Source organism: Pipistrellus kuhlii, unplaced genomic scaffold, assembly GCF_014108245.1.
Source record: "Pipistrellus kuhlii isolate mPipKuh1 unplaced genomic scaffold, mPipKuh1.p scaffold_m20_p_72, whole genome shotgun sequence".
Classification (NCBI taxonomy): Eukaryota; Metazoa; Chordata; class Mammalia; order Chiroptera; family Vespertilionidae; genus Pipistrellus; species Pipistrellus kuhlii.
Genome location: NW_023425576.1, coordinates 961,934 through 988,477, shown reverse-complemented (window position 1 = coordinate 988,477; position 26,544 = coordinate 961,934). Strand labels below are relative to the sequence as shown.

Genomic DNA, 26,544 nt, shown 5'->3' with positions numbered 1-26,544 from the left:
GGAATCAGGATGGTCGATCTGGAGAGCGAGGTGCCCCCGCTGCCTCCCCGGTACCGGTTCCGGGACCTGCTGCTGGGGGACCAGGGATGGCAGAACGACGACAGGTGAGCGATGAGCGACGCGGGTGGGGTCCTTCGTACAGACAGCGGGAGCCAGGCAGGTGGGGAGGTGCAGGGGGAGGAGGATGGGGGGGGGGGCAAAGGAAGCAGGGATGGGGGGACGGGAATGGCACCCCCCTGGCCTGTCTCTCCGTGTTGACTCCATGGAGACGTGGCTACAGACAGGGGACTCCTTCCTTCCCTGTGCGCTCCGGTCCCTGCACCCGGCTCATGGCATTGATGGGATGCTGGTCCCTGTCCATGTGTGTCTGCCCAGAGGGGAGGTGCGTGGGGCTGGGCTCAGAGGCACAGAGCATCCAAATGGCAGCAGGATCCCTGCCAGAGGATCCCCTGGTGTTTTGTCCCCGGAGGCGTGGGTGGTGGAGTCGGAAGATGCGGTCAGGTGGACTAGGAAAGCAGAGCGGAAACTTAGGGAGTCCCCCCTCCCCATCAGGGATGTCTTAAGGGGGTGTCCCCCTGCCTCTGGGTGTTTCTGCGTTGGCGTTACAGGTGCACAGGCTCACGCATGTAACAGGTGGTTGGCTGGGGATAATGCCAGTCTGTGCCATGGAGGGGAGTCCCTCTGGACAGGAAGCAGTGAGCATACTTGGTCAGCGTCCGGATGCCGTGTGTGCAGAGAATGATCCCAACTGTGCATTGTGGAGAGAGCACAATATGATCTTCTCACCGTTAGTGCATTTTTTTAACCTAAAAATAGCGTCCAGGCACCAAATGAACACTGGTCCCCCGAACTAGAATAGTTATTATCTGCAAAATATTGCTCATGTGAGTGATCCACACATCACTGCTTTGCCTAAACTTCTGAAACTCCTCCGGCTAGCTCTGTGTCACTACTTGAAAAAAAAACAAAACAAAAAAAAACACCCAATAACAAAAAACACGTTTTCTGTTTGGCTGAATGCAGCCTTTCCTGGAACAGCCACTTCACGGAGCACATGCCTGGTTTTGGGATGATCTGCTGCTAGAGAGGTTTCCTTGAAGTTCACTTTGTTTCTGGTGCGGTCTTTTCATTGCATATAAAAGGTCCGGTGTTGGTCTGATTGAAAAACCGGTCCCTTCCTTCTCTTCCTCATCATCTCAGCTCCCACTGTCGCCCTTGTGCCTTCACCTGGGAGGGCTTTATCTTGTGCATCGATGATCGACTTTTCCCGGGTCTCTGATGAGTAATTTAAAGGGACATGGGTGTTCTGCAGAAGATACTGATTCGATTCAGCCTTTTTATGCAAAAATGTACAGGCTGGCTAAACATGAAAAGGCTGAAAACCAGTTTACCAGTAGGCTCGGAGAGGAAGGCGTTCTGGTTGAATGGAGAAGATAAAGGAAGGGGTATGTAAACACATTTGCAATGCTAGTTGACATTGAGATCGATTTTGTTAGCCCAGGTAAATGGCTGTAAGTGCAGGAGTGGCCATGGTGACAGGATCTGTGGTTGTTAGTGTGGGACCTCATCATCATGTAGAATAGAAAGCCCCTCTTCTGGGTAGCAAGTTCAAGATGGGCTGAATACATATAGAGGGCATCTCTGGGACTTGGTGGTGGTAGCACTGTTGGCTCTTTAAAAATAATATTTTTTATTAACTTCAGAGAGGAAGGGAGAGGGAATGGGAGAGAGAGAAACATCAATGATGAGAGAGAATCATGGGCTGGCTGCCTCTTGCGCACCCCCTACTGGGGATGGAGCTCACAACCTCGGCATGTGCCCTGACCGGGACTCGACATCTTCTCCTTTCCAGAGTCACATCCTAAAAGCAATGGGGGGAGAGATGACAGGAAAGGGGATCCTTTCTACCTTGCTCTTCATTTGAAGCATTTTCAATTGAGTCTTTGTGGGGCATGGTTGACTGGCATGTGAAAATGGGTGAGGCCTAGGATTGATGTGTGAGGATGTGTCATCGAAGAAAGAATATTGTGGGCCTGTCCGACGTGGCTCAGTGGTTGAGGGTTGACCCCTGAACCAGGAGGAGGTCATGGTTGGGTTCCTGGTCAGGGCACAGGCCGGGGTTGTGGGCTCGATCCCCAACGTGGGTGGTGCAAGAGGCAGCCAATCAATGATTCTCTGCCATCATTGATGTTTCTCTCTTCCTCCCTCTCCTTTCCTCTTTGAAATCAATAAAAAATACATTTTAAAAAAGAGAGAGAGAGCATTGTGGGACCCTGAAGATACAGAGAGTGTGCACTCCACACCATAAGCTCTTGGAGAACTAACTGTAGATGCATAGTTCACTTAAATTTACATTGTACCAACTTTGGGTAGAGAAACACACATGTAATGTGCATGTGATATGTATGTGTACTGTCATGTGTTGAATAATAACTTTTTAGTTAACTGCAAACCACATATACAACAGTGGTCTCATGAGATCATAATGGAGCTGAGCAATTCCTATCATCTAGTGACGTAGCCATGAAAATGTCCTAGCTGAATGCATGCCTTCCATGTTGGCTGTGATGTTGGTATAGACAGACCAGGGTGTTACCAGTTGTATAAAAGCCCAGCAGCTACTATCAGGAACAGTCCATAAGACTTAATCGCGGTTATAAATGACCAAGTTACGGATTTATGCGTTTAATACACTGTACTTTTTATCATTGTTTTAGCGTATTCTATTTACAATCCCAATCTGCAGTGTTATATCAGCGACAGCCTCATATATCTCATGTGTACTTAATCCCCGATGGCATTGATTTTTCTTGTGCAAGATTTAATCCAGATTTTTGGACAATAACATGCTCTACAGGCTTGTGGCCCAGGAGTGGTATACTTCACCTTACAGCCTGGGTATGTAGTAGGTTAGACTCTTGGTCGGCAAACTGCGGCTCGAGAGCCACATGCGGCTCTTTGGCCCCTGGAGGGTGGCTCTCCCACAAAATACCACGGCCTGGGCGAGTCTATGTTGAAGAAGTGGCATTAGAAGAAGTTTAAGTTTAAAAACTTTGGCTCTCCAAAGAAATGTCCATCGTTGTCCTGTTGATATTTGGCTCTGTGGACTGATGAGTTTGCCGGCCACTGGGTTAGACCATCTTGGTGTGTGTAGCTCACGCTGTGATGGTCACACAATGACGAAATTGCTTAGCGACGTGCTCCTTGGATTGTCTATCCTGGGCTAAGCGGCCATGGCTGAATACATAATGTATATATAACAGATCTATCTTCTAGATGAAATATAGAATGCAGCCCTAGCCCATATGGCTCAGTGGATAGAACGTCAGCCTACGGACTGAAGGGTTCTGGGTTCAATTCCGGTCAAGAGCGCATGCCCAGGTTGTGGGCTCTATCCCCAATAGGGGGCATGCAGGAGGCAGTCTTTCTCATCATGAACGTTTCTCTCTCTCTCCCTCACCCTTCCTTTTTGAAATCAATAAAAATATATTTTACAAAACACACAGAATGCACGTGTAATGTATGTGCCGTGTATGTAGCAGCGCCAGCCTGACACAGTTCCCGACTCCCTCTTCTTCACTGGTATTCTCATGCCTGTTTCTGAGCAGGACAAGGAAAAGGGAGAGACACAGCTGAGCGGGTCATTTAGCACATGAGGGACAGGCGTCCCGGGGCCAGAGAAGACGTTGGAGAGTTGCTACGTGCGTATGCCTCCCGGAGGGCTGTTGTGTACACAGGGCACGTTCATTCATTTCTTTGGCGTCCTCAGTAAAACACACAAATCTAATTCAAGTACTCCGAATGGCATTTCTCCAATGGCCGTGCGTGCCTGCAGCTGATAGAGGAATGCATGCTCCCTCTCAGGCCTCATTAAGTCAGGGCTGGGCAGGAACAGAAGGAAGCACGTGACCAGGGCTTGCTGAGGAGGTGCTCACGCAGATAATTAAGGGTGACTTTCTTCCCAGGACGTTGGCATTATCGCTGACGTACCTTAGGGTGAAGGCCTTGCGAAATTTCCACCTTAAGGCTGTTAAGCGATCTTGCACTATTTGTAAATAGTATAATCAGTGTTTGCTTGAAATTATATTAGGGATGGACCCAAGTAGTCGATATATTTAGAATCTAATATTTAGAAGACTTGGTTTCTTCCAAGTTACTCTGTAATTGAACTGATATGACTGGAGACCGAATGGAAGTGCTTTTCTGTGGAGGACATTCTGTACTGTGAAGAATTGTTGTATTGAAAATCCAAGGAGTCCTGGCGCCATGTTATGCACTGGGAGGCTGCCAGCTCGATTCCTGTCAAGGGCGTGTGCTTGGGTTGCGGGCTCAATCTTTCATAGGGAGCATGAAGAAAGCAGTTGATTCATGTTGTGCTCTCCCATTGATGTTTCTCTCTCTCTCCCTTTTTCTCTCTCTCTCTCTCTCTCTTTTTCTCTCTCTCTCTCAAAACGAATAAACCATTCTTTAAAAAGACATCCAGTGAGACTGAGCTCCAGTTGTCCACAGTGCATCATGTCTTCTGTTTGAATATTTCTTAGATTCATAAACCCAGAGAGCTTTAGAATGTTCTCCTGAAGGTAGAGATTGGTAATTGTCAAACTTAGGCCCTAAGTGCCTTCAGACAGTGAGAACAAGCCTTTCTCATGCTTCCTCATGACTTAGTCATTTTAAAGTTGGGAACACAATGCGCTTGTTGTGGGTAAATCATCGCCGAGGAGGATAAATTGCTGTTAATGGACAGCTCCCAGCTGTAGTCGTGCACAAGTGGGGCATTTATTTAATTAACACCATTTTAGTTCCCAAAGATCCGCTCAGTGGCTTCAGCTCCATTAATTTAAAATATATCTTTCATATTTTATAGGCGGCATTTAGAATAATGCAACCTAATGCTTTGTCGTAACTGTGGGCACTTTAAGGGATCTGAACAAAGAGTATGATGCAATCAATTAATGGCTTAAGAGGTATTTATAAAATGGGGGGGGGGCATGCGTAGATAGCTTTCTGAATATGGGCAATTTTAGATATTGTAAAACTAAATTGGAGGCATCAAGTTGGAGGAGTAGGTTTTGGATGGGTAGATGACACATTTGTATAATTTACCAATTTTATGACCCTTGTTAACTTACATCTTATTTTGAAAGGTAGCCATTGAATGTAAAATACTTGTTCCAAGTTCTTAAAGTTCAGGGCAGTAAAGAATGAAGTGTACTTTTTACTGTTTAATTATATAGTGGAATCAACCATGCATGTGCAACATCTATAAAAAAAAGACCTAAGCATTTATCCTGTGAGAGAGAATCCAGACAAGCTGTGCTTCTTAGCACTATTATGTTAAAGAACATCACAAATGAGGCAACAAAATCTTGCCTACCATCTTAAAGACGAAAAAACAATGAGGTATATGTAATACATAGACCAGAAAAAGGCATCACTAGTTACTATGTTTAATAGTTCTCAAGAATTCAGATTTTAGTATTTTATACAAAGTATCCATGACTCATTCCTTTAGGCTGGTTCTCATAAATAAAGATGAAATATAGCTTTTCAGATGACCCAATAGTTTGTGTGTGTGTGTGTGTGTTTAATATATATTTTATTGATTTTTACAGAGAGGAAGAGAGAGGGATAGAGAGTTAGAAACATCGATGAGAGAGAAGCATCAATCAGCTGCATCTTGCACACCCCCTACTGGGGATGTGCCCACAACCAAGGTACATGCCCTTGACCGGAATCGAAACCAGGACCCTTCAGTCCGCCGGTTGATGCTCTATCCACTGAGCCACACTGGTTTCGGCCCAATAATTTGTTTTTAAGATTGGATTCCATTCAATCACGCTCACGTATCCACCTTTGAATGGAGCGATGGGTTAGGGACAGCTCTTCTGAGAATACCGAATCTTTTACTTTCCAGAGTATTTCTGACACATAATAAGTCTAAGCGAGGGTAGGTTGGAGTGCTGTAATTTCATTTTCTACATCAAGTATGTGACAGTTATTAAAAAATATGGTTTTATTGATTTTCAGAGGGAGGCAGGGAGAGGGAGAAAAAGGACAGTCAGATTTTCCCACAAGATTGTATAGCACCCATCATATTTACTTGGATCTTTTTTTTTGTTCTTTTTACAAATAGAAGCATTGCAGAAAAACAGAAAAAATACAGCCTGTCAAACGTGGCTGGTCTTGAGGGGACAGTGGCTGCCAGCAAGTCCCTAAATCTTTGACCTTTGACCCTTCTCCTGCTTGGAATCTTCCCCGGGCCAGTCTTTGGAGCTATGCTATGGAGTGCCCCCAACTCTCCCGCGGTTATGCCCACGGCTTCCAGAGAAAAACCACCCCCCACAGGGTGTGCATTCCTTGAATTCCCAGTGGCATTGCTGCCCATTTTCACAGCGTGTACATGTGGGCAAGAAATGGCCGTTGTATGGAAAGCCAGGGAACAGCGAATGGGAGAAAGAAAGGGCTCCCGCGTCTGGCTGCCCAGCCCTGGGCTTTGCGCAGAATTAGGGTGAAGAATTGCTATTAGCAGGGCACACGTAGGCCGTCTTGTAAATCACCGTGCGAACAGGGATAAGAGCGGATTAGCACGGTTCGGCCTCATTTAAAGCTCTGTGGGGAGACTCGTAGGCTGCCCACAGATTGCAAATGACCAGGTAGGAACCACGGGACCAGCTGTGTGGTTCAACAGTAGACAGCCTGCAATCCCGGTGTGTCAGGATGGAAATCCCCCGCCTTCTCCTAGGAACCAGGGGGAGGGGTCAGCTGGCCAAGTACCAGGAAGGAGTGATGGCAAAGTAGTTGTGAGGGTTGTTATTTAAAAAATATATTTTATTGATTTTTTACAGAGAGGAAGGGAGAAGGAGAGAGAGGTAGAAACATCGATGAGAGAGAAACATCCATCAGCTGCCTCCTGTATACCTCCCACTGGGGATGTGCCCGCAAGCAAGGTATGTGCCCTTGACCGGAATTGAACCTGGGACCTTTCAGTCCACAGGCCGACGCTCTATCCATTGAGCCAAACCGATTTCAGCTGTAATTTTTATCTTAATGAGGAGCAGTGTACAGTGTGTCTAATGTTGCAGTGTTAAGTCTCAATGGAATGATTTTCTCGAGGTATAATAATTATGTGAAATGTGTCAATGAATGTGCCAAGTCTTTGAACAGAAGAAGGCATATTATTCTATAACGTGTGTTTCCTATTCCTGTTCTGTTGACCAGTCTTTAGCTCAGCTCTAGGGAAAAACCACTGTTAATTAAATGCTGTTGCAAGAGAAGTATGTTAGATATTTTAGGCTGTTGATTCAAGTCTTCAGAAGTCATCTCTATGTTACCTGACTTTCTGTTATGATGTAGGAAACTCATGTTTGAAAACACATTTTAAATATATGATATACCGGTGCTCAGAGTCTCATCAGAATTGGTGCACATGTAGATTGTGCCCTATATTTCATCGAGTTTGAAAAAAAAAAAAATATGGCTTTTATTTGTTTGTTTTTCCACTCACACACACCCCCTTGCTCCTCTCTGGCACCCATCATTTTGGTCTCTCTCTGCATCTGTGGGTCTGCTTCTGTCTTATTTTGTTTATCAGTTTGTTTTGTCCTTTTTTTCGATTCCATAAGTACATGAAATCATGCAGTATTTGTCTTTGTCTGATTTATTTCACTTAGCATCATCAAGTAGCTTGGAGAAAAGTAGTCCTTGTTAGCAGACAATTTTATTGCTCTTTTTTTTTGTTTTGTTTCATAAGCCCCGAGTCTATTTTAACAGTTTTATGGTGATTGCGCCTGGGAGAGTCAAGCTCCAAGGTAAATAATTCTTTCATTATGTACAGGAAGCAAGACTTCTGTTCTCCTACGAACACCATTAAACACTGTAGCTCAGATATCAAGAAAACTCGTGAAGAAAATATAGTTGGTGATAGTAAGATACAGTGGAACGAACTACAAATTATAACACTTAGGGCTTTCAAATCCAAACCCCCGCCCCGATTTTAATTTTAGAAGCTGCTAAACTATTTCTCCTGGCCCTGTGTTGTTTCCATTTGTCTTACTGAAAACATTCCTTTCATCAGAAAAAAGGCAATTGAATGCTGCTTCTCCCAACAGCAGTGTAAGAGGGTGAAGCAATAGCCAATCGTTTAGCAGATTTGCACATCAAGGAAGGTGTTTGGACCAGAATAAGCTTGTCGGAATATTCAATTGAGGAAAATACTAGAAAACACTGAAAGTTTAGGGTTGACCCTCTTACTTCTGAAATACTCAGACGTGATATGTTTCCCTTGGTGTCATTGTTCTTTAAAAGTGTTGATGTTCAATGAAGAAGGCAATTTGGAGATGGTAGAGTCAAGAAACAGTTGTTATGGTCATGGATCAGGAGACTCAGACTCTTTGGACTGTATTGATTTCAGTTTTCCTGGTTTTAGCGTTGCACTAGAATTATGCCCAATATTAACTTGGGGGGAGGCTGGGTGAAGGGGGCACAGGAAGTGCCCCCCACATTTCTTTGCCCTTCCTGTGCACTTAAAATCACCTCCAAATAAAATATTTTTTAAAGAAGCAAGCAGTAAACAAAATAAATGCCTCCCAGGTGAATAAAGATTTCCCATTTCCTCTGCTAAGCACCGCAAATTATTAGCTATAATTACTGAGTCTTATCAATATTTCAGCCAGTCTTCTGAAGTACTGCATTCAGATGCTTCTCCCTCGCTCCCTCTCAACTTCCTTCTTTTAGTCATCAATTATTTAGTGCTCCAAACACTTTGAAAGACGCTGGGTAAACAGCTAGAAGAATACATGAACATCACATATCAAATCTTCACTCTGACTTTGAGTTCTTCAGAGTGGCTTGCCAATTGAAGTTAAGATCATTTTCACCTGGTCTAATTAGCAATCCGAACTGCCCCTCAGTAACTTCTTTAAAAAAAAAAGTTAATTACGCAATTATGTAGGGCTGGACTATAATTAAATAAAAAGCACCATTTCTGCTCTTTCCCACCACAAAAGGTACAGTTGGTTTCAGATGTAAATAAACCACTAAGTGATTAAACACACACACACACACACACACACACACACACAATATGTTTCGGTATAATCTATACCTCCATAGAAATTTAAGTGTATCTCTCATAATTCTCTTTTTTGTTGAGTCTTGTTGGCTTTATTCTTAACACTTAAAATTAGTCACAAGTGTCATTTTTAAAAAAATGAAGACTTTTAAGGTCATTCTTTAAGTTAAATGCAAGGGATTAAATCTCTATGAAGCATAAGCTATTATTTTCTATCTCTTTTATTATTTTTTGAAGTATATTTTCATTGGTTTCAGAGAGGGGAGGTAAAGGAAGAGAGAGAAACATCCATGATGAGAGAGGACCATGGATCGGCTGCCTCCTGCATGCCCCGCGCTGGGGACTGAGCCCACAACCCAGGCATGTGGTCTAACCAGGACTCAAACCATTGAACCATGACCTCCTGGTTCATAGGCCGCCACTCAATCACTGAGCCACACTGGCTGGGCTCTTGTCTACCTCTTGCATGAGTTAAGATTTGGTCAGGTATCCTTTGTGTACCTTGTGGAAAATAAACCCCAATACTCAAAGTTTTTCCAGTTCAGAGAAGACCACGCCTGCTCTGGTGGCTCAGATATACTTCCCCCTCTTGTTTACCTGTGTTATTTTTTAAAAAAATATTTTACTGATTTTTTACAGAAAGGAAGGGAGAGGGATAGAGAGCTAGAAACATCGATGAGAGAGAAACATGCATCAGCTGCCTCCTGCACCCCCCCCCCCCCCCCCCGCCCACTGGGGATGTGCCCACAACCAAGATACATGTCCTAGACTGGAATCGAACCTGGGACCCTTGAGTCTGCAGGCCAACGCTCTACCCACGAAGCCAAACAGGTTAGGGCTACCTGTGTTATTTTATCTTATTCTGGCATCACCTACACCAGCTCCCCCGTCCCCCCCAGAAGCTCCTTTCATTTATACCCCATTTGTTATATGGACTAGAATTTACTCTTAAAAGTTTTCTGAGAAGCATTAATTTTACCTCGCATTTTAAAACACCTTGCAACAGAACAAAGTGCTAAATCTCATAATCTATTTCTGTCCCTCCTATACTTTTTCTCACAGCAGGTGCCCGTATTAAGTTAATGCCTGTAGGAGGCATGCATCGGCCACATTTAGCTACAGTAATGATATGCCATTTCCTGCCTATCTCCAAGGAAGTGTCCTTGAGGTAGCTATTTGCCAGTTGGCGCTAAGCATGAGGTTACTGTAACCACAGCAGATCTGTTCATGCTGACACTGGAGGCAAGCTCCCACGTGGGTTTCACACGGTGTCCCCCTTTTCCCATCGTTCCTCCCGCCACAGCCCACCTCTTGAGGGCTGCCCATCTGGCCTTGAAAGTGCTTTTCTGCCCCGGCCCATCTGGTTTCTTGTACACGGTTGGCTTCCTCCATTCATAAAAGCTGCGTTGGTCATGTCATTGCTCATTGAGACAACTCTCCCTGTCTTCTCTGTGGTCCAATGGACGCAGTCTAAGCTCTTAACATCCAAAGACCACCAATTCCCATCCCAGCTGTCCTTTGAAGTCACGCACAGTCCACTCAGCGGACTCCTTTGCTCCGTTATTTGCCCTGTCTGGGAGCTCATTTTGGTTAGGGTCGCCGAAGGGGGAACATGCGAGGCCAAAGAGGTAAGGGATTCTGAATGTATTAGCCCAGCGGTCGGCAAACTCATTAGGCAACTGAGCCAAACACCAACAGCACACCGATTGACATTTCTTTGGAGAGCCACATTTTTTTTAAACTTAAACTTCTTCTAACGCCACTTCCGCAACATAGACTCGCCCAGGCCGTGGTGTTTTGTGGAAGAGCCACACTCCAGGGGCCGAAGAGCCGCATGTGGCTCTCGAGCCGCAGTTTGCCGACCCCTGCCCTAAGTAAAAGCAACTCCTGTTTACCTACTTATTTTTTTATTTAGGGATGGCCTTTGCTTATGTGTACCTCATTTGTGTTTCAAATAAAGGTGTTTCTCAGGAAATTACTGGCTTTCGGAAGGCTAATAATGTGCTGTCATCTTTTCGTAACACTACACAAACCTGAGTGTAACTCGATGACCTGTCCGCACTGAAACATTTCAAAAGCTGGCAGGTTTGACTCGGTGTGGGTATGGCAGTGTTTCTCTATGATCACAAATTAAGTAGAAGTAAGTTTCACTTCTAAAGGAAACCACATCTTAATTATCTCAAGTGCGAAGTAGATAGAACACATCCAGACTTTTTTTTTTTTTTTTTTTTTTTTAGGAAAAAAATATAAGAAAAATTGTGTGCTTATTAATTCAGCATTTTTGTCTTCTGACTCTCAGTTCACAGTCTATTTGTTTTGGGTTCTGTTTTCCCTGGAAAATCATTGACCAGGTCCCCCAAGACATTCCAGATTCGGGTAAGTTACACATTATTTGGCTTGGTGTACTGGTTATAAAAATATTAACCCTCCCATTTTTCTACACAAGCTGTAGATGGAAGGAAGGAAGGAAGGAAGGAAGGAAGGAAGGAAGGAAGGAAGGAAGGAAGGAAGGAAGAAAGAAAGAAAAGAGAGAAAAGAAATTTGCCCATATCAGGAAAGGAAAATTTAAAAATTATAAAATTATAAATGAGATTTGCGAGCCTCACTATGGTCTCCCTTGTTGACTGTTAACTTGAGGTCGGTTTTGATTGGTTTAACCCTTGGGCTCTATTGGCGGGTCTGACTTGTGCGGCAACTTGTCTGTGACTGGGAGAGGTCAGATAACTGCTCCCCAGGGGAAAGGTGGTGGGACTCCCGCCACCGAAGACATTTCTGAGGTCTCACTATATCCTGTTGTTTGCTGACTAGAAATACACGCCAGTCGCTCTCTCTACTGTGACATCAGGGCACAGGGAGCGAGTTCCTTTTAGAACATACTCGCTAGGTCTGAGACACGTTGGTGACAGCAGAGAGGTGAAAAATCACAGAGCATTCCCTGTCAGAATGTGCAGCCTCTCACATTTTGCCACACAAAAATAGATATTACTTTTCCTCAGAATTCTGAAAGGTATTTAAAAAAAAATATATATATATAAATATATTTATTGATTTCAGAGAGGAAGGGAGAGGGAGAAAGAGAGAGAAACATCAGTGACAAATAATTATTGATCAACTGCCTCCTGCACGCCCCCTACTGGGGATGGAGCACACAACCCCTGCATACGCCCTGACCGCCAGTGGAACCGTGACCTTCTGGTTCCTAGGTTGAAGCTCAACCACTGAGCCACGCAGCCTGGGCCCCTCCATTTTAAACACCTCCCCCTTCAACACCCTCACAAGCCCCACATCTACCTGCCACGCTCCGCCTCTCCTATTGCCTCTAGTTCTAGTTTGTACACAATCCTAAGTGTGAAACTGATGCTGTGTTCCTCGAACCACATGATCTTCATGCCCAGGGCATGCGTGTTAAGATCTGGTACAAAGGATCCGACAGGAGTTATGGTGTGCAGATAGATGGTATGACCTCAGAGGGCATGGCGGTATCTGAGTCAATCCCCATCAATCTCCAGGCCGACAGCGGGGGAAAGGCAAGGACAGGGAACCTTGGAGCTTTCCTCTCCCTCCCCCCCCCCCCCCCCCCCCCCCCACGAGACCAGGCTGGACCTGCTCCCCTCTCCATGACCCCCAGGGACAGCGCTGTGAGAACATGCCCCCAAACCTGACAGCGCTGATGGGGTACAGCTTCTGCAAAAAAAAAAAAGCAAAACAAAACAAAAAAATAATCTGAGATCATGAATCACAACTCTAAGATCATGAAGAATTTCTTGCATTTTCCCATGCCAAGTTGGAATTTTCCATGAGGTCTACCTGAATTTACTGTTAGAAGTTCCTCTTGTTCCTAACATGATTCTCCCCTCCCCCCACAGACACACATTTATTCTGTTCCCCGAGCTTTTGGTTCAGAAAACAGAAGCTCCTACTTGAGGGAAACAGAGGTCCCATGATAACTAAGGAGAAAGGGGGATAGAGCCCAGCTGGTGTGGCTCAGTGGTTGAGCATCGAACCAGGTGGTCATGGTTTGATTCCCGGTCAAGGGCACAGGCCCGGGCTGGGGCTCCATCCCCAGTGTGGGGCGTGCAGGAGGCAGCCGCTCCATGGTTCTCTGTCATTATTGATGTTTCTGTCTCTCTCTTCTCCCACTCCTTTCCCCTCTGAAATCAATAAAAACACATTTCTTTTCTTTTCTTTTTTTTTTTTTTTTTTTAAAAGGATGTTCTGTTTTCTGATGTCTGCTGGCTGATTTATTTTAGAACCAATACAAGGGAGCTTATGCTTAGTTTGAAGCCAGTGTAAGTGGATAAAATATACTCTTTTGAGCTAAAAACCTCAGTGCTCCCCTGTGTGTTAACCTAAGAGATAACATAGAAAGACTCTAAGGCTTCAATTATGCTCTTGACTTTGGTAATCTTTTATGATGACGGCATATCTAACAGAAAGCATTAATATGCAATATGAAATCCATGTTTTTCTGACAGAGTGATCCATCACAACATACGCCACGTTTAAAATAACCAGATTTCTCTCTGTGTTTTTTATCTTGCACATGATATTGAATCAAAACACCAGAGGAAGAATTGAGACATTCCCAATGTCTGATTTTCCAAAGGATTCTGCCAGGATCTTTGGGTTTAATTCCGTGTCTCCCCTCCACTCCCCCCCCCACCCCCCCCGCAACCCCCAACTCCTGCTGAGAAAAGGCACACGTTTTGAAGTCAAGTCTATTGGAGGGATGCCTTCTCCCTGGAAGCTGATGATCAGCATATGGGAGTGGGAATGAATGTGAGGCAGGCTGTTGACTTCATTGGGCACAAAAAATGTCAGGTATTAAAAGAATTTAAAAAAGGATCCAGTGATAGGCTACACATGCTGGAGAGTTTCAGTAAGTGGATGTGAAAATCATCCTGATGGGGCGTTTACAGGAAGAGGGGTGTGGTGGAGGGGTATTTTATAACTGCGGTTGCGGTATTTATTTTATAACTGCGGTTGCGGTATTTATTTTATAACTGCGGTTGCGGTATTTATTTTATAACTGGGGCTGTGGTATTTATTTTATAACTGTGGTTGTGGTATTATGCTTAGTCCTGAGAGTTGCCAAGTCATCGTTTCCATGGGAAAGATTTAAAACTTAGATAGGAACACGGAAAACTCACACAATGGCAGCAACGGTATTACTGGCACAGGTATACCAGCCCATTCTGTTATCTTTTGGGTTGTCATATGTAGAACCCTATCATTGATACTGATATGTGATTATAAACAGTTGACCCTTTGAACAACATGGAATTGAACTGCAGGGTCCATTTCTATGCAGATTTTTCCAATAAATATGGTAAATGTATTTTCTATATGAATTTTTAAAAATATTTTTATTGATTTCAGAGAGGAAGGAAGAAGGAGAGAGAGACAGAAACATCCACGATGACAGAGAATCATGGATTGGCTGCCTCCTGCACACCCTCCCCGCTCCCCCTTCCCCCCCAACTATGGGGATGGAGCCCGAAACTGTGCCCTGACCAGGAACGAACCTCCTGGTTCATAGGTCGATGCTCAACCACTGAGCCACATTGGCCCGGCTTAATGTCCAATTTTAAAGAACTCCCCAACACATTCTGATGCCCGCTGAGAAATATTGCTCCTGGAATTTTTGTGTATTATTAGAAAGTTAGAAGGATTTAATTTAAACTATAAATAGACCGGAGATGGAATTCTTCTGGGTTTGTGATTTGATGCTTTAAATCACACAAAACAATGTTAGGTCATTTTTAGAGGTTTTTTACCCCTTAAGATTGTTCTGAACTCTCTACTGGAGGTCTTACATAATAGCTCAGAATAATTCCGCCACTATTTTTCCCCTATGAAATTTCCCACACTAAGTGAAGTTGAAAGTATTGCTGAACTTGAAAGGAATGTTTCTGTAGGAGAGACATCCAATTTTTAGTCTTCCCGAATTTAATGACATCATGCGATGGATAGGTTTCAAGTTGAGATAGCTGGTGTCGGGCCAGTGAAGGACGAGGACATAAACATTCCCTCACTGGGGATCTAGCCTGAACCCAGGGCGTGCCCTGACCGGGAATCAAACCGGGACCTCCTGGTTCATAGGTTGACGAAAATCCTTCTTTAATTTTCAGGAACCGATTGTGACAGTAGAAATCTAAACCTGGATGATGTTTTAATGGTTATGTTGGGGATCGGGGCCGTGGGAAACATCTCAACATTCATGGAAATCACAGCTTCTGCCAGAAGCTTTCTGTGTGGCTGGAAAAAATATGTAAATAGAATGGAATCAAATGATACGTGTTTCCAAACCTGCTAGGATTTTGAGACCTCTGCTGGGCTTGTCTTTTCTTTGTTAATCTCTTGGTAAGAATGAGGGTTAATTTTTCCCCTCTTCTCTTACCCAGGAAACTTCTGTTTCCAACTCAATCTTCTTATTTTAGGCCACTCCACTCATCATTCCCAGTTCTGCCTCTCCCCCCTCTCCCAGCTGCTCACATCCTGAGAGAAACCGCAGCGCTGGGCCGTCACAGGAGACATTACCTATTGTGTTAGGAAACAGCTTTGATCACATATAATGGGACCAGAGAGAGCCAGGCCCGCCACAGAGCCCTGACGATGCTCCGGCCATGCTTTCTCCTGTGAACTCTGCGTCTGAAAACACAGGAGGATGAAAAGCCTGCTCCGTGAGAATGGGAGTCATAGCAAAGGACGTGCCAACCCCCTGAGTGTCTCTGACACCAGCCACCCGCGTCCAGACTGGAGACGCATCAGGCAAATTCATTTCCAACGTCTACGTGGAGTTTTCCCCAGGTGGCCCTTTCTGATTACAGCTCTGTTCACATCATGTCTGTTAGTTTTGGGAAAGAGTTATGAGAAACTAAAATATTTAATATATATTAAAATGTATTTTTAAAAATACTTTTATTTCTTTCAGAGAGAAACGGAGAGTGGGAGGGAGAGATTGAAACATCCATGATGAGAGAGAATCATGGATCAGCTGCCTCCTGCACGCCCCTCACTGGGGATTGAGCCCATAACCCAGGCATATGTCCTGATTAGGAATCAAACCATGATTTCCCCTGGTTCATAGGTCGCCGCTCAATTACTGAGCCATGCTGGCTGGGCTAAAATGTACCTTTTAATAGGGAGTACATTCACAAGGTTTAATAAATTTAAACTTGGAAGTAATATTATAGAATAAAAAAAAAAATCTAGTATTTCTGCCTCCACCCAGTTTGCATTTCCAAAAACGGCCAATTTAGCAGCCCCTCTATTTCTGGTACATGCTTCAAGAAACAATCTATACATTTGGAAGCAAATGCATATATGTAAATATATAATAGCATGTACACACATATATTTACATATACACATATATGTGTATATATACTATGAACATTTGTGTGCACATTGTTGTGTGAACATAAATTTTAATTTCTTTGATGTCCGTGTCTAAGAGTGCAATTGCTAGGATCTATGGTAGTTGTATGTCTCAATTTATTTTTTATTTAAAAAAAACACACAACAAGCAAACTTGTCCAGAGTGGCTGGGCCATTTATATTCCCATCGGCAATATATGAGCAATCCAGTTGTCCACATTCTCATAGCATGTGGTGTTGTAACTAACATGACTGTTTTGGCCATTCTTATAGGAGTGCAGTGGGTCTGATTTTTAAATTATAAAATGTTATAAAGTTCATTCAGTAGAACCATCCAGAAAATTACTGTAAACTGTAGCAGACATCCACTTTTTCTGACATCAGATGATTCTTCAAAGATAAAAATAATAAGCGAAAGGTTAACAAATTGTTAAAAATGTACGGTATCCGTTTTTATTCATTTTGGTTTTGTCTGGACTCCTTTTATCTCCCTGTATCCTCTTTTCCATTAATATTTTTATCTTATCTTTGTGAGTAGTAGACGTAAGTGTAATGTTTTATTGCTATTCGTTCTGACAAAATTTATAGTTCTGTGGTTACACTGGAAGAGTTCTGACTTATAAATCCCTCATGAGATGAACACAAGGCATGTGAGTGAGAGGTGACTTAAGCCTTCTGACTTTAGGATCCTCACAACTATAGCATGTTAAGATGTTAATTCTCCGAGACACTGCGGAGAGACAGATGGGATAATTATCTACGTATCAACTATAATTGCTTGGAAGCCACAAACGAAATCATGAACCACATTTCTTATACATGAAGCTTAACTCGACTGAATATCCTTGAAGAATTCCAAGTCTGTGGACCTCAAGACCGTCACAACCATATTTAAAAGAGATATCTTGCCTATAAATGGCTAAATAGTTACGTCATCTATTTATAACCTAACAGAACATACCTTGCTGTTTATTTCTTTTCTTTGTTTGTTTGTTTGTTTGTTTTGACTTCGCCTTGAACATTGTCTGGTCCTTGAGGTTCCCACTTACCTTTCCTACAGGTGACTCTGTTCCTTGGTTACTTTCTCAGCGGGATTGGGGGTGGGGGGAGTTTGCTGAGCTCTTGTTATCTTTGGTCGGGAAAAGTGATGTTCATCTCTGTATGGGTCCAGCTTTAGCAGATGTGCTGTGGAAGTGAGCATTGCTGAACTCTGGACCAGTTGATTCCTTCTCAGGTGCTTCCTTAACTCAGATTTCATAAGAAGACTCCTTTGTCATTCTTCGACAGATCTCTTGTTTAGGCATGTCTTTCTTGCTCATCCGTTTCTCCAGTGTCAAGATGGGACCTTACCCATGCTAGGCACCCAATAAATCTACGTATTTTTGCAGAATGATTGAGGGAATGTAATGATGGCCCTAAAAATGTCTCCCTCCTTTTATGTTCCATGGACATGCTCGTATTCTTTCTCCAGGAAGTTATTTTTTTCCCAACTCCTGCTTTCTTTGGAGGCTGAGCAGGTTGGGATTTTTTTAAGGCTGAGCAGGGGGAGATTATGCAGAAGGGACACTGCAGGAAGTTGTCTAGGATTTAGCTTTGTTCAGCCACTTTCAGAGAGCCTACATTTACAGCTCTATTTCTTTTATCCAGGATTCTATTTTTTTGGGAGATGAGAGTTCTATAAAAATGTCTCCGTGTTTTTACTTCAAATCAATGTTCCCTTAATGATTATATCCATAAATCAAATGCTGTCAGGTTGCTCCATTTTCTTGTCTTCCGATGACTTGATGTCATTTTGGGGCTATGTCTAAGGAAGGGTAATGCTCATTTTTCTTTCTTGAATTCTACTTGTTAATTACTGTTTACATTCACTGTTATTTTTAGTATGAGTTTCAGGTGTACAGCATAGTGGTTAGATAATCGGGTACTTTACAAAGTGTTCCCCCTGGTATTCCCAGTGCCCATCTGGTACCGTACTTACTTACTGCACTATTGTTATTCCCTATGCTGTACTCTATGTCCTTCTGCCTACTTTGTGACTATCAATGGGTACTTCTTATTCCCTTCCCATTCTTCACCCAGTCCCCCAGCCCCCTCCCCTCTGGTGCCAACCAGTTTGTTCTCTGTACCTTTGAGTCTATTTCTGTTTTGTTTGTCCATTACTTTTGTTCTTTGGGTTCTACCTGGAAGTGAAGTCACGTGGTATTTGTCTTTCTCTGGCTGACTTGGGTAATGCATCTTTTCAAATTTGTCCCCAACTTGCAGTTGTATCTCTAATTTAATTTTTAATTTCGCAATTCCAGTCCATTTCCTCTTGAATCCTCAGATGTTCAGAACATTTGATGACACACCAATAGTAGGAGATTGTTTTTCACAGTGGTTAGAGGAAAAATGAAGGATGTTTTTTTGAAGTGAGGATTATAAAATATGTTGATGTCCATATTTTTCTAAAGCCATTTATTTATTTTTCATTCAATTGGATACATTTCATGAAAGTCCATACACATTTCTGAAGCTCTAATCCTTTAATACATTTGTAAGTTAATTTTTCACCTGGGTGGTGCCAGGGTAATAAGCAGAAGTTAGGGAATTTTAAGGATAATCATTATATGACAAGTGTCCCATTGAAAATGGTCTTATGATTTAGTAACACCTAATTTTAATAATGCTTGACATTATATATAGTCAGACATACTTCATTTTAGAGTTTCTTATGAACATCATTACCTATACATTTTATTGTATGTAACACCCTTTTCCCATAAGGTGATGCAAGCAAATCCAAGGGAATAAAAATGTATAACAAAAATAAGCATAATTTTAAAAAATTTGGGGGCTTTTTAAAGAAGCCCCCATTGGGATAACTCTGACTACATTTCTTGAACCCTTGTTAGAGTGGCGTTCAAGTGTTGTTTTTAACTGGAATTATCAGGAACTGACCTTGGCTCTGTGTCTTTCCAGTTGCTTGTGGGTAAATACCTTTAAATGACTATTAATAGGACAAACACCTTTATAAATAGGTAACAGCTGAAAAAATTGGAATTATATCCTTTATGATTTTAAAGAAAACTCCAGATCACAGAAAAAGCGAGGTAGTGATTGGTCATTGGTGAGTGTGTGTACCTGGCTGGGGGTGGGGAGGCCCGTGAGGGGCTGTCTCAGATCCATTTAGAACGTGAGACATCTCATCCTGGGAGGGTCCCCAGAGTCCTGCAATTTGAAGCCGATGAGTCCATGCTCAGCAACCCGGAAGCAGGGCCGAGGGGCAAACCACGATGCTGGGAAGTGGCTTGCTTCTGGTGAAGTCACGTGCACGGGGAGGGAAATGTCCATCGGAATTCTACTTTGATGATAAGAATGGGAGAACCAGTGGAAAGGGAGGCGGGTGATTCTGAATGGTCCACAGTGCGTAGGCCGGGGCGTAGTGGTCTCCACCAGGTGAATGACTAGGATTGTCCTCCAGTGTTCGGAAGGCTGGTAATTCATCTCTCTGTATTCCCCTCGTTGAGGTGATTCAGCTGAGGGCAGTCTCTTTCCTCCTGCAGTAGACTTGAAGGTTTATTTACTATGTGCTGATGAAAATATAGAACCCGTCTGGCCAGCGTGGCTGAGCTCAGTGGTTGAGCATTGACCTATGAACCAAGAGGTCACGATTCCATTCCCGGTCAGGGCATATGCTCAAGGCAGCTGATCAATGATTCACTCTCATCATTGATGTTTCTATCTCTCCCTCCCTCTCCGAAATAAATAAACAAATATTAACAAAGAGATTTAAAAATAAAATATAGAACCTTATTGTTGCAGATTTTGAATTTTCTTTCTACTATATCCAGGATTTATCTTTTTAATCAAATGTCTAAGAAAAAGACTCCCATTTTAAAAAATGTTCCTTTAAAACTTTAGGGCTGAGATGGAATTTATTTTTTTTAAATGTTCTTTCCCCCCATTTAATGCTAATTTAGTTTCCACAATTTCTTCGATTCCCTATTTCCTTTTTATTCTTCATCTGAGGATAATCTCAGGACATGAGCCTTGCTACATCAACTCAAATAATTCGTCTCCAAAGTCTAGCAAACACCATGCTAATACTTGCACAAATAGATTGCCTGGAACAGGATTTCAAAATGAGAAACCTTAAAGCGATGGACTAAGCCAGCCATGCGCTCCGAATTCAGACATCATTTCTCTCCTAGTCTGGGAGGAAATCGGTTTACTCCATGGGACTGTGCCTCCATTTATGATTTTTCTCTCCAAGTATAAATGCACTGAAAATGCTATGTATCAAAAGCATTCAACACTGAAATAGGGATAATTACCAGCTTTGGGGAAGCAGTCTTTGCAAATTGTGGTTTTCTGAGACAGTCTTAAATAAAAAAAATCCCCCACCCTCACCCCAACCCCCATCACCTTCCAAGCTCTGTCCACCAAGTGCAAGGATATTGGGCCTTAATGATAGGTATGCTATCATGCATCGTCTCCAAGTTGTGAATGAGAGCGAACTTTCAATCAAAGTTTCTAGGATTATATGAAGCCCTCTATTTCACTGCAGTGCTTGCTAAGTCATGTGGTTTTAAGCCGTGGTTTATAAAAGAAAAACAGTGCTCAAAACATGATTATTCTTTAAAACCTATTAATAGAACAGAATATTATTCTAAAAACATCTCTTTAATCTGTACAAAAAGTTCAAATAACAGAGTGGAAATAAGTGATTTGGTCTCAGTCACAAAGACTTGTTAAATATGTTCAAAAAATATGGCTATGGTAATTACAATAGAAATATGGCTACTGGTAATTGAGTCACTATTTTTCTAAATTTTTCCTTTTCAATTTCTTTAAGAAACATTAGGTACGCAGAATTCTGCTGGGCATGGTGAAGATTCATGTAGGAAATCAGAGACACAGTCTCAGGATTAGCTGTAGCTGCTTTCTTATCTCACCATTTCCCTCTTTTGTGGCTAATGGGATTGTTCCAAGGTTGGGTGTGTAAATGGTAGGTGGTTCCGGAAGTTAACTTTATAAATGAACTCAGCCGTTGGAAGGTCCTGTTGATGTTGGTTCTGGAAACTCAAATGATATCCAAACACATTACAGAAAAATTGACCCAATCACTTACTTTTCTCCCCTTCTTGCTTGGCTACCTCTGTATTTATGGTTCTAGTCAGAGTCGGAATGAGTTGTTCTTGGCAGCGTGTCCTGTATGTCCAAACTCTGATGTTTTGAAAAGATGTTTTATGGATTAAAGTGTTGAATCAGAATATTATTCCTACTGATCCTCATTTACAATCGCTGGGATATCAATAAATTGGAACTGTGATACAACAACTCTTTCTTAAGAGGGGAAAAAAGGGACTAACGAAGCCCGATTGGTGTGGCTCAGTGGTTGGGCATCAACCTAAGAACCAGGAGGTCACGGGTTTGATCCCAGTCAGGGCAATATGCCCAGGTTTCTGGCTGGATCCACAGTGTGGGGTGTGCAGGAGGCAGCTGATCTATAATTCTCTCTCATCCTGGATATTCCTCTCTCTCTCTTCCTCTCCCTTCCTCTCTGACACCAATAAAAACATATTTTTAAAAATGGCCTGGTGGAGACTTTGTTTACTGTAGTGTTGAGCAGAGGCAGCTAAATGACTCATTTGAGTATCTTGATGGTCAGCATAATCAGAGCAAGAAAGGGAACTCCAAGACCAGCCTACCTAGGCACTCCCTCCGGCTGACACTCTCTGTAGCTTGTAAAAGCTTGCTTCTGCAGCCCTTCACTTCCACCTGAAGCCATTCCTCCTAATTACCTTAAATTGCTGAGATAAAGGCATCTTTGATTACCTCCTGGGGAGAGGCTCTGCTGAGGGACAGGAGGTCCAGCTGAGATAATCACCAGGCTCTTGAGTTATTTTCGTTACTTCCATAAACTTTGCACAGATTCACATTTCTCAGTGAGGACAGTGTAAAGCCTCACTCCCATGTGTGTATACTCTTGTGGGGGAGGAAATTTTATCAAACTTGTGTGGTCATGACGGCATGCAATGTGTTCTATCTCCTACGTGCGTTGACCATCAGAAGTCCAGGCCAATGCATTGGATGCCAGTTTCTCTATTACGTATTTTACGTGCATTCTCATTGTACCCTCATAACTATTCAGAGCTTGGCATTAGGACCCCCCTCATGTTATCCCCAGAGGAAACGGAGTCTCAGGACCGTTAAAGATCCTTGTTTAGAGTCCCATAGCTAGTCAGCCAGTTTGCACGTAGTCACGTAGCTCTGCATCTGGCCCACTTTTCTCAACATTATGATTCTCAGGTGTCTACCTGATCTATCAGGAGCTGTCTGGGGAGTGTACCCTGAGGACTGAGGATCTGTGCTTTGCTGGGGCAGGTAGACAAGGAGGGGCCCAGGCTCGCACATCTGAGTTCAAGGACATGCCCCCCTTCAGTCTGTAAGCCTATGGCCTATCCACTGAGTCGAACCGGCTAGGGCTGAATGCAAAACATATTTATCTGATTTTCTTTCTTATTTCTAATTATTTTTTCAATTTTTCAATTTTATTTTCCCCATCACCTTTTTTATCACCTTCATGTCCTCTACAACATCCACCCCCCCCCCCCTCCACCCCTGCAATTACCACACTGCTTATCTGATTTTTTATTATTGGGCAATTACATTGCTTTGCTTTTTCACAATCAAAACAAGATTGTTGTAAGGCTATAAAATGTACATATATTACTGTGCACCACTGCTATATCAGTTGCTCATATCTTCCTAACATATTTTTGCCTTTTAATGAGACTTGTTGCATTTTTATGAATTAATGCATATGTACACTAAGTGGCCAGATTGTTATGATCTCTGAATGCATAATAATCTGGCCACTCAGTGTGTGTGTGTGTGTGTGTGTGTGTGTGTGTGTGTGTGTTTATGTATGAGGCCCAGTGCATGAATTCGTGCATGGGTGGGGTCCGGCCAGCTTGGCCAGGGGGAGGGGACATGGGCAGTTGGCTGGCCTGCCTGCTGGTCGAACTCCTGGTCGAGGGGACAATTTGCATATTAGCCTTTTATTCTATAGGATATACATAATAACCTGAGTGGCCAGGTTATTATGAGTTCAGAGATCATCATCATCTGGCCGCATTGTGTGTATTTTCTTTTGTATACTGTCATTCCTGGTTTGCCTGTTAGAATCTTCACATTTACTGTGTTTCTCTGTATGTCAGCCATTTCACGGGGCCCAGATTAAACAATGGTGCCCCTTGGAATTTAACGTCGCGTATGCGTACATATTTCATCGAAGTAAACCATTGCTGTTTGAGATACAATCACTGATACTTTTCTGAGTTGTAAGACACGTGTGTTTGGCAAACACGGTCCCAGCATTGTGAACTTTGCTTAAAATTAACATCCGATGTGGTTTTCCAGGAAAAAGGCTTTACACCCCATGTCCTGACACAAGGGCTGTGTTCTGTATTTTGAACACCAACCATGCCGAGGCGAAACAAACAGGAATAGAAGATTTCTGGGGAAGACATGGGGAGCGATATTCTGACAACTTATTTGCTATTAATGAATGCATAATGCCCTGTAAAATAATCACGTTAACCAGCACACTGGTCTTCCTGCCTCATTCCCATTTCCTGAATAGTCTGTCAGGCAAAGCTGGATCAAAGAGAGCATTAAAGAACTGGCATCAGCTGCCAGAGCCGAAATGTGTACATCCTCTCAACCCTCCCCAAAGTCAAGGTAACAACCTAGGACCCCATCCTTTGATCTAGCAAGGGGATGTGAGGAGCGTGTGGCGGTAAACAGGTTTCTAGCTCTTGAGCACACATCCGGGCAGAAGATTCTGATGTCTCCGAGGCTAGTTCCGTGCGGACCCTCGTTCACGCCTTTCCCGCGGTCGCTGTCGGTGACTGGCTCAGGAACAAGGTACTGTGGGCTAGGCTATGGCATCAAGGGGTGATGGGGCTGGGGTGATGGAAGCGATGTCGGATGCTTTTGTGGATGGGGGTGAAGCTGCTGTTATCTGTTCTTTGCTTATGTATTCATCCATAACTGAGTGTCTTTACCGCCCTGTAGTTTCAACAAGCTGCTATTGCATGTGTTAAACCTAATGATTTTCATGATCCACAAGAGATACGCATGTCAGAGAATTCTCTTTGGCACTGGTTATATTCAGTTCAGCCTTGGGATAATTGAGCACGTGAAGAATTTTTAATCCCACTTTTAATCACGATCAAATTGCTCTAATTCAACATAAGGCTCTTCCTCTGAAATTATGGCTTCAGTGGAAATTATTTTGAACGTGTGACGTTCAACATTGGGTCTAAGAAGAGTCATCTGGTCATGTTACTTATTTTAGGACACGTACTGAAGACTTACATATGTGCTTATGTGTAGCGTCATTGTGAGCATGAAAGTATTGCCAGACTAGTCCTGGTTTTGACTGACTGCAATAGACTTCTCTCCAGATGCCCATTCCTGTTTTGCTCCTTTGATTCGTACGTTTGAGGCCGGGCTGGCAGGGCTACACATAGGGCTGTTACAGATGCAGGTAGTCCAGGGACTACCTCCACCTCCTGAGCAAGCAAAGTGCCGGCCAATCTTACATCCTGACGAGCAGTCATGCTCCAGGAAGAGAGAAACTCCCTTAAGACGTAAATCCGGGCTCCAGTAACAACCCTGCTTTTATGATCCACCCTGCTTTTATGATCCAAAGTAAAATGGACTAGGGCCGAATCGAGTGTTCGGCTCCTAACCCACAGTGAGCAAAGATGTTGTGGGTCTCTGACGGGTTTTTGAGTCAGTAACACCTTTGCTTGGGTGTCCTTGGAAGATTGGAAGTCCATGGTTCTGCCATTTCTCTCTTATCCTTGCTTGACTGCAAAGATGCTTCCTGAGAGGAGTGAGGACAGGTTTACTCGTTGTTTGCATTTGCGACTGAACTAGCAGCTGAGACTTTTCTCTTGTGCTCGGAGGAAAAGAGAGAGGGAAACAGCTGGTGGTACCCAAAGTCACTTCTTGGCCTTTGTAAACAGGAGGGGGCTACACCCAGGATCGTAATGTTTGTTCAGAAAACCCTCTGTCTCATTCTAACTCAACAGAGAATATTACCTTATGCAAATTTGAAGGGACCTGTCTCATGGATTTATAATGCTCACAGCACTGTTGTCCGAAACAAATGGGAAAGTGGTTTGAAAAGGAGACAAAATATTTGGCATAAAAGGAAGCAAAAGCTTTTAATCTTTTCTCTTTCATAGAACTGACTATGGAGATTGTTAGACTAATGATATGATGGTTATCTTTCCATTAGGATCACTATCCTTTATTTCCCCCCAAAATGCTTGTGAGAGGTAGTTAACAGAAATTCATTTGAGGCTAAGAAAGCTGGTGAGTGAAGAGTCATGGAGAAAGATGGCTGAGAGATTTGGTATCGGCAAGAAACACGATCTGAAAACCAGACTTACGTTCACGTCTTGCTCTATTCCACGTAAAAATGGGGACACTTCGGTTCAAATAATGTATCTACTCTTGGTTTCAGTTTTGTACCATGAGTGAAACTTAGCTTTAAAGAATTTCTTGTGTAGATGAAGATAGGACCTTTTGCTCTTACTATCTGTAAATGATAAATGATCAGGAATGGGAGAGGAACTCTTGAAAATGTGTTCTATTTTCATTGTAAAATTGCCCCTTTTAAGACCTCAGTTTTTTCACTTCCTAGTGGCATGACCTTGAGCAACGTGAGGAAATTTCTGAGCCTCATCACTCTCCTTTGTACATCTCATTTGTGATTATGAGGATAATCACTCTTAGCTCGAGGGCTATTTGTAATGTTAAGTTTAAAAAAATACATGCCTCACCCATAGAAAGCATATATCAAAGTGGTAGGACGGGTGGACAGAATTCAGGCACATTTTGGAGAGGAACATTTTCATGGGTGATGGAAATTCTTTCTGTGTTGTTCGTATTAGTCACTGGAGACCATTTTTTTCCTTTTATTTCATTTTTACCCATAACTGTCAATTTCCTACTGATGCCTTGTGCATAATTAGGATAAAGTGATTGGGCTGAGTAGCTGTAGAAGATGCTCAAGTTAAGAATCTGGTTTTTAA

The 26,544-nt window shown here is 43.0% G+C and overlaps 1 protein-coding gene across 4 annotated transcripts in view; it reads left to right on the top strand.

Annotated features, from left to right (window-relative positions):
• The window catches only part of KCNT2 (potassium sodium-activated channel subfamily T member 2), a 116,011-nt gene continuing 89,467 nt past the window's right edge, over window positions 1-26,544 (top strand). For all 4 annotated transcript variants that reach the window (XR_004985376.2, XM_036422775.2, XM_045576025.1 and 1 more), the window contains exon 1: window positions 1-104. Coding sequence is in view for 3 of the 4 variants with exons in the window: in XM_036422775.2 (XP_036278668.1) it covers window positions 10-104 (95 nt within the window). In the remaining variant the exon portion in view is untranslated. The remainder of the gene's footprint in view (window positions 105-26,544) is intronic.